Source organism: Phocoena phocoena, chromosome 3 (genome assembly GCF_963924675.1).
Source record: "Phocoena phocoena chromosome 3, mPhoPho1.1, whole genome shotgun sequence".
Classification (NCBI taxonomy): Eukaryota; Metazoa; Chordata; class Mammalia; order Artiodactyla; family Phocoenidae; genus Phocoena; species Phocoena phocoena.
The window spans coordinates 148,357,212-148,364,260 of record NC_089221.1 but is presented as its reverse complement, the minus strand read 5'-3'; the positions used below and the strand labels follow the sequence as shown (position 1 = coordinate 148,364,260).

Here is a 7,049-nt window from a genome sequence, read left to right as displayed (position 1 = left end):
GGCAAAGGGCTCCAGCCTCTGCAGGACATCCATATCACCAAGGTCAGGGGCAATAAGAACTGACACAGGTTTCATCTGTCCTCATGGACTCCAGTTTGGCTTATGCCTGCTCTCCCCCACCTTACATCCATCTTCTCGTCCTGACTGCCTTCCCCGTGGACTTGAAGATCCAGCATCGACTGTGAAGATTGCAACCTTACAGATTGCTTGGACAATTACATGAGGTCAACTTCTTGTTAAAAAAAAAAAAAAAAAAGCCCCTTAGTAACACCCTTAGTGGTTCTGCTTCTCTGACTGAATTCTGAATATACAGAGAGTTAATTTGTCATGGTGGCACAGTGTATTCTATTCTAATACAACCTTTTTTTACTCTTTCACTTGGTGGTCTTAAGTGACCTGATAAGTTAAAGAAACAAAAAAGCATTGGGAAGATACAAATATTAATTTTAATACATGTTTGCCAATACATTAATTGATGAAATGTTTTTCCTCATGTGCTTTAAATGTATTTTCCTAAAAATTATAGAACTAAAGATTCACCTCATCTAACATCTATTACTGTTATGCCACCTATCAAACCAGTCAGCCAAGTTAGACTCTCAGAAAAAGTCTGGCTTTTGTTTTTCAGTTCAAATAAACGTGCTCATATGTATTTCATGATAACTATCTTCTTTTCTAGATTCTATAGATGGATAAGGCATGGAACCTTACCATGTGGATAAAACAGGGAGCTGCTACCTTCAATACTTCTTCCCAACATTCTCTTTCCTTTGGTTTCACAAGATTCTCCTTCAAGAGAATTTTGTCCTTTACGTTAGTTGGGAATGAGTTAAGTCAAAATTTCACTGCACTACCCTTCTCTACAATGTATTTGAATTCAGAAAACCCAGCACAGGTCAAAATATACCCTTTTCAAATGCCACCCTTGGGACTTCCCTGGTGGTCCAGTGGTAAAGAATCTGCCTTCCAAAGCAGGGAACAGGGGTTTGATCCCTGGCTGGGGAACTAAGATCCCACATGCCACGCCCATGTGCTGCAAACTACAGAGCCTACGCGCTCTGGAGCCTACGCGCCACAACTAGAGAGAAACCCACATGCCGCAACGAAGAGCCTGCATGCTGCAACTAAGACCGACACAGCCAAAAAAAAAAAATGTCACCCTTTACCTGAAAAAGTATTTGTAAGAAAGGGAAAGACAAAAAGCCCTACCAAGGGTTTAGGTGCCTTGATTAAAAGTGCCTTGATTAAAAGAGAACTGAGGGACCTCCCTGGTGGTGCAGTGGTTAAGAATCCGCCTGCCAATGCAGAGGACACGGGTTCGAGCCCTGGTCCGGGAAGATCCCACACGCTGCGGAGCAACTAAGCCTGTATGCCGTAACTACTAAGCCTGCGCTCTAGAGCTCGTGAGCCAAAACTACTGAGCCCGTGTGCCACAACTACTGAAGCCCGTGCACCTAGAGCCTGTGCTCTGCAACGAGACGCCACCACAATGAGGAGCCTGCGCACCGCAACAAGGAGTAGCCCCCTTTCACCAAAACTACAGAAAGCCCATGTGTAGCAACGAAGACCCAACGCCGCCAAAAATAAATAAATTAAATTAAAAAAAAAAAAAAAGAACTGAGTTCATGACTTCCCTAGTGGTCCACTGGATAAGGCTCTGTGCTTCCAAGGGGGCACAATTTCGATCCCTGGTTGGGGAACTAGGATCCCCGCCCCCCCCAAAGAAAGAGAGAACTGAGTTCAGTATTTTGAACGAGCTCTTTTTTGGTGGGTACCTCTGTTAGTTATCTGTTGCTGCATAACAAATTATCTCAAAATTTAGCACCTTAAAAGTAATGAACATTTATTATCTCACACAGCCTCTGTGGGGCAGGGGTCCAAGAATGGCTTGGATGGGTAGTCCTGGTTCAGGGTCTCTCATGAGTTCAAGATTTGAATGGGGCTAGTCATCCGAAGGATTAAATGGGGCAGGAGGAGATGGCTTCCAAGATGGCTCACTCACAGGTCTGGAAAGTTAGTGCTGGTTGTTAGCAGGTGGCCTCAGTTCCTTACCACATGGACATCCCATAGGACTGCTTAAGTGTCATCATGACACGGCAGCTTGCTTCCTCCAGAGTGAGTAACCCAAGAGAGAAAGAGCAAGGAGGAACGCGCCACCCTTACAATCTAGTCTTGGAAGTCACACACCCTCACATCTGCCACACTCTCTTTTGTGACAATTTAATACAAAAAATTATTAACTAGTAACAGGGTATTAAGTACTAAGGGGGTAAAGACAACTCTAAAGAATACAGAAATAGCAGTTATAGGGAGAAGCTACTACCTTTAGGGCTGAGGCAGAGTACTCAAGGAAGGAACAAACTCGGAAGAACCCTCCCACCCCCACTGCTACGATGAGATTCAGATCTCACTAGAGAGAGGATAGTTATGGCCCATTGGATGATGTTGCTGAGGGGCTACAGGCTGGGGCTGGAAAGCAGGAAACTGCCCGCTAAGGTGCCACTGAACTCACTGGGAAGCACTCTCTGGATGTTCTAGCCACGTGTGTGTGTGTAGAGAGAGGGATACGGTTCTGCAAACCATCTGCTACTGTGTGCCACAAAGGCAAGAAGGAAAAGAAAGTATTCTGGAACAAGGAAGAGAAGACCCTTTGGCTGTTCTCCTCTAGGGCTCTCTATTGACAAAGTTAAGCACTGTGCCAGCTGGCAGGGGAGAAATATTTACAGGGTCCCACTCCAGTATTTCAAAGCATGGAAAAGAAGGCTGGATTTGGAACTGAGAGGCTATAAATTGATAACAGGCACCCATATGCTCTGCTGCAGAAAAATAAATGTATTTCATTATGAAATGCTGTCTTAGACCCCAGTGGGAGTGTTCCATTATATACACAGTATTTACATCATACTACCTTTATACAATCTGAACAATTCTGAATTCTGAAGCATATCTGGACCTCGGGGTTTTGGTTAAGGGATTGTGGACCTGTACCAGTTTGCTGTTAGCATGTCATATAAACCCCAGTGCAGATCTATCTGAAAAACTGGGGGGAAAATATGCCTCAAGGTCTTCTGCCTTTATCTATGACCAAATCTAATCGCCAGTCAGCATCAAGCCTAAAGCAATAAAAACACCCGAAGGTTTGAGTTCTTGTTTGAGAAGAGGAGAGAGCAAAGTGATAAGCCTAGGCTCGGTTTGCCTCTTAAAACAGCTTGGGAATGACTTCTATCATATACATACCTTTTTCATCTTACTGAGCTCCTGGAATTTGACCCAATAATATCAGTATTTTTTTTACCTCTTAAGGTGGGATATGGTTTTAATAAAAGGAGAGAAACCTTGAGTTATCTCCATTACAGTTCCAATGTCAAGGGTTGCAAACTCAAATATCTATATGGGTTAAGCATACAACTTAAATGAGTAAAGCTTGCAGATATAAGGCAACAGGGAGCAGTGGTAACACTGGCAATCTATAGAGTAAATGCCTCATATAAAGAAGGTAATTGCTACTTAACCTCTGCATACTGTTGCCATGCAGATCCAGTACAGCAAGATAGTCTAATTGTTCAAGAGAAATTAGAAATTTGGATTTTAAATTGTGAGACTGTTGAATTTTGAAACAATAAAAAAGACAGTGCAGGATACACAGACATACTGGGGGTTCATACTCAGCTTGTGACTCCTACCCTAGCCCTATGTGCTAGGTCCATGGCAAGTGCTGACACTTTAGAGGTCTTGATAGGCTGTTACGTTAGTGGCCCCCAACGAACCATGTCTCTGTATTCACAACCTTGCATAGTCCCTTCCCACACTGACTCTGGGCTTTGCCATATGGCTTGTTTTAGCCAACGGGACATTAGCAAGTTGGGTGCAACCAAAGGCTTGACAAGCCTTTGTTCACTGGGGCTTGTCCTCTTGGAAGCTAGTCACCGTGCAGAAGCCTGAATGGTAAGAAACGAGGTAAAGAGAGAGGCCCTCGAGGATAACCCGTTTTGATGAGCTCCCAGCTGATCGTAATCCCATAAGTAACTTCAGCTTATACTATGTGGGCCCAGCTGAGTCCAGTTAACCCACACAATTGTAAAGAATAATAAAGCACTGGTATTTTAAGCTACTAAGCCTTGGAGGTGGTTTATTATGATGCAATAGGTAACTGAAACAGAGGTCATTTATTTCAGCCCCTTTATTTTACTAATGAATGTCTCAAGGCCCAGACAAGCAAAAGGATATGGTGAAATTCAGACAGCAAATTAGTGGCAATAACTTTCCAGTTCTGTGCTCTTTCTTCCTATTGCTTTTCTTTCGATTCCTCTGGTGGAAAGCATCAGATTAGGACTAAAAAACTTAAAACTCTACGTACTCGGAATTTACACTGTGTCCTGCATGCATACAAATTACTGTAATAACTTGGTCCTTGGAAATGGAAAGATTTCTAGGTCTTGTCCCTTCACTTTACAGGTGCAGAGAATGCAAAACACTTGAGGAAGAAAAGCAGACATTTGGAAGCTGGCGTGATACAATCAGACAGGCAGTAATGTTACTAGATGATAGCCTGGCCCTCTTAGCTAGGCCTTGTGTTCCCCTGTTGAACATAAATTTCACGGAACATAAACGTTAGATGAAGCCATTCTGTGACCATGATAGTTCAATATAAAAGCAAGACTGCTCCTTAATTACATTTGAACACAGATAAAACATGATATTGCCCAAACCATAAAAAATGACCAAACATCCCCCATCCTGGCTAATGATGGACTCCTGCTTCTCTACCAATTAGACCTTCAGCCTCAGTCTAGCATTCCTTCCTTCTAGGTAAGATTTGTCGAGATACCCAATCACAGAATCACCCCCACTTCCTGACAGCATCTTATCCAGAGTAAAGCCTCGCTTCCAAATGACAACTCCTACTGAGATGCCCCACAGTTCTTCATAGTGTGTGATCTCCCTTCCTGCAACCAGTCAGAAACCCAACTTGTTCAACTATCCGTGTGCCCCCTGGTCGTCTTTGGTTAGAGGGTACTGACAGACCTGACAAAGTTCACATAGCGCTGGAGGCAGAATTCACCAGAAGGAGTCTCCAGATCTCCAGCTGTGTTCCTTCTTAGCACCTATCACTCTTGTGGTTAATGCCTGTCTTCTCCCCGCCAACCCCCACTAGAATTAAGCTCCATAAGAAGAGAGCCCTTGTCTGTAAGGTTCAGAGCTGATTCCCAGTGCCTAGACTGGTACCCGGCAGAGGCTGGAAGTTTAAAAACACATTTTCTGAACAAATGAATAAGAGGAGCTCAATATACACAGGCTCCCTTTCACCTCTCAGCTCCTCCCAGTACGTGGTGCATACAGACCATAAACCTCTTCCCCAACTAAATTTCCAAACCCCTCCCTCCCGGGACGCCCATACTCTCAGAGCTTTGCCCGAACTGCTCTCCTTCGCTGGCCCCCTCCCACACCTGAGCCCCAAAACCATCCCCTCCGAAAGTATCTAGAACCCACCTGTCGCCGACACCTCACTCTACCATAGACGACAGCGCACCAGCCGCTCCGCTACCTAGGCGTCCTGGGCCCCGCAGACACCGACCGCGCATGTGCGGAAATCAGTCGCGCACGCAGGATATCTGTCAAGCGAAGAGTTGCCTCCGAGTTTCCGTCCGGGTCTGGGTAGCCTTGGGCTGCCAGGAAGTCAGGAGAAACTAGCCGGAAAGAGAACCCGAGCGCAGGGCTTTCTGGGACATGTAGTCGTATCGCTCCCGAGGCCCCACCTTGAGGCACCCCTTAATTCTTTAGGTCTGCACGTCTCGCATTCACAGTCCAGTGCTACTTTCGGCTCAGAATTCAGCTTCGAGCTGTCAGGAGAGATTGGCCTGGTGTCGGCTTCTCGTTCCCACAACGCTCTACAGGGCCTGCGGCGCCTGCTGGGAGCTGTAGTCCTAGCTCTGCGTACTGCGTTCGCCGAGGGGGAGGGCGGAGCTGCCGGCGGCCCGGGCGGGCTGGCAGCTAGAGTGGGTGCGATAACCGCCTCCGCCTCTGCCGCCTCCGCCGTCGCCTCCTCCGCCCGGGCTGTTCGCTGCTGCGCGGGGAGAGCGAGGCGGGGCCGCCGGGGCCGCCATGGAGCCCGATTCGGTGATTGAGGACAAGACCATCGAGCTCATGGTGAGTGCGGGCCGTTGGACCGTCCGTTCTTCCGTCCGTCCGGCTCCGGGCGGGCCTGCCCACCTCCCGCGCGAGGTCGGCCCTGACCCTTCTTCGCTGCCTCGGCCGGGACCTGGGCCCCCCGCCTTCCCTGGCCTCCGGCCCGGCGCGGTTTCTCCGGATCCCTCGAGATTTCAGGCCGGACCTGGCCCGGCCCCCTCCATGCCCCTCGTTTTTCCTCCCTCCCCCTCGTTTTTCCTCCCTCCCTTCCTCCTGTCTCTTGGCCCATGTCTCGAACGACCCTCGCTCGCTTATGCTGTGGCCTTAGCTCGCACTAGCTCTAGCATCTCATTCCCCCCTTAGAAGGGATTTTTTTCTTTCTTTCTTTTTTTCTCTGTTTCTCCGGTCCAGGCCTGCATCGCTCTTGCAAGCCCCACTCAGGCCGAGTGAGATGCTGATGGGAGAGGGTACCGAGAAGATCGGTTAGGGCCTCGGCCTCCGCGTCCTACAAGGGGTCCCAGCACCCTGTCTTCAACCTAGGGCTGTGAGGATGCCGGCACAGGCCCTACAGGGGTGGAGGTGGAGAGCTCTTGGATTTGAAGATGTGGCCGATAAGGGGCCTCTTTCCCGGCCCCCTGTGGTGTCCGGCTTCTCGGACAAAGGGTTTCTTACTCGGCCGAGAGGGATGTTTGCATAGCAAGGCCCCAGGTACTCTGGATTCCATCTCCCAGGAAAGAGAAACTGTAACTTCACGTTTTCCAAAGCTGCTTTGGGAAATTGGGGAGGAGGGGGGAGGGGTTGTCCTCGTCACTGCCGCCAGTTCTTTCTTCTAGAAAAAGGGGGAGGGGGGGTGTCCTAGGGCCCTGGGGCGGCGATCACTCTTCTGTTAGAAACCTTTGGTAGCTAGGCCAAACTTCCTGGCC

General features: G+C 48.1%; 1 protein-coding gene across 1 annotated transcript in view; it reads left to right on the top strand.

The window, feature by feature from the left end:
* Positions 1-5,954: 5,954 nt before the first annotated feature.
* Positions 5,955-7,049, top strand: part of FBXW11 (F-box and WD repeat domain containing 11) — a 123,597-nt gene continuing 122,502 nt past the window's right edge. The window contains exon 1 of the mRNA XM_065874102.1: positions 5,955-6,147. Coding sequence (XP_065730174.1) covers positions 6,103-6,147 — 45 coding nt within the window. The 5' untranslated portion in view covers positions 5,955-6,102. The remainder of the gene's footprint in view (positions 6,148-7,049) is intronic.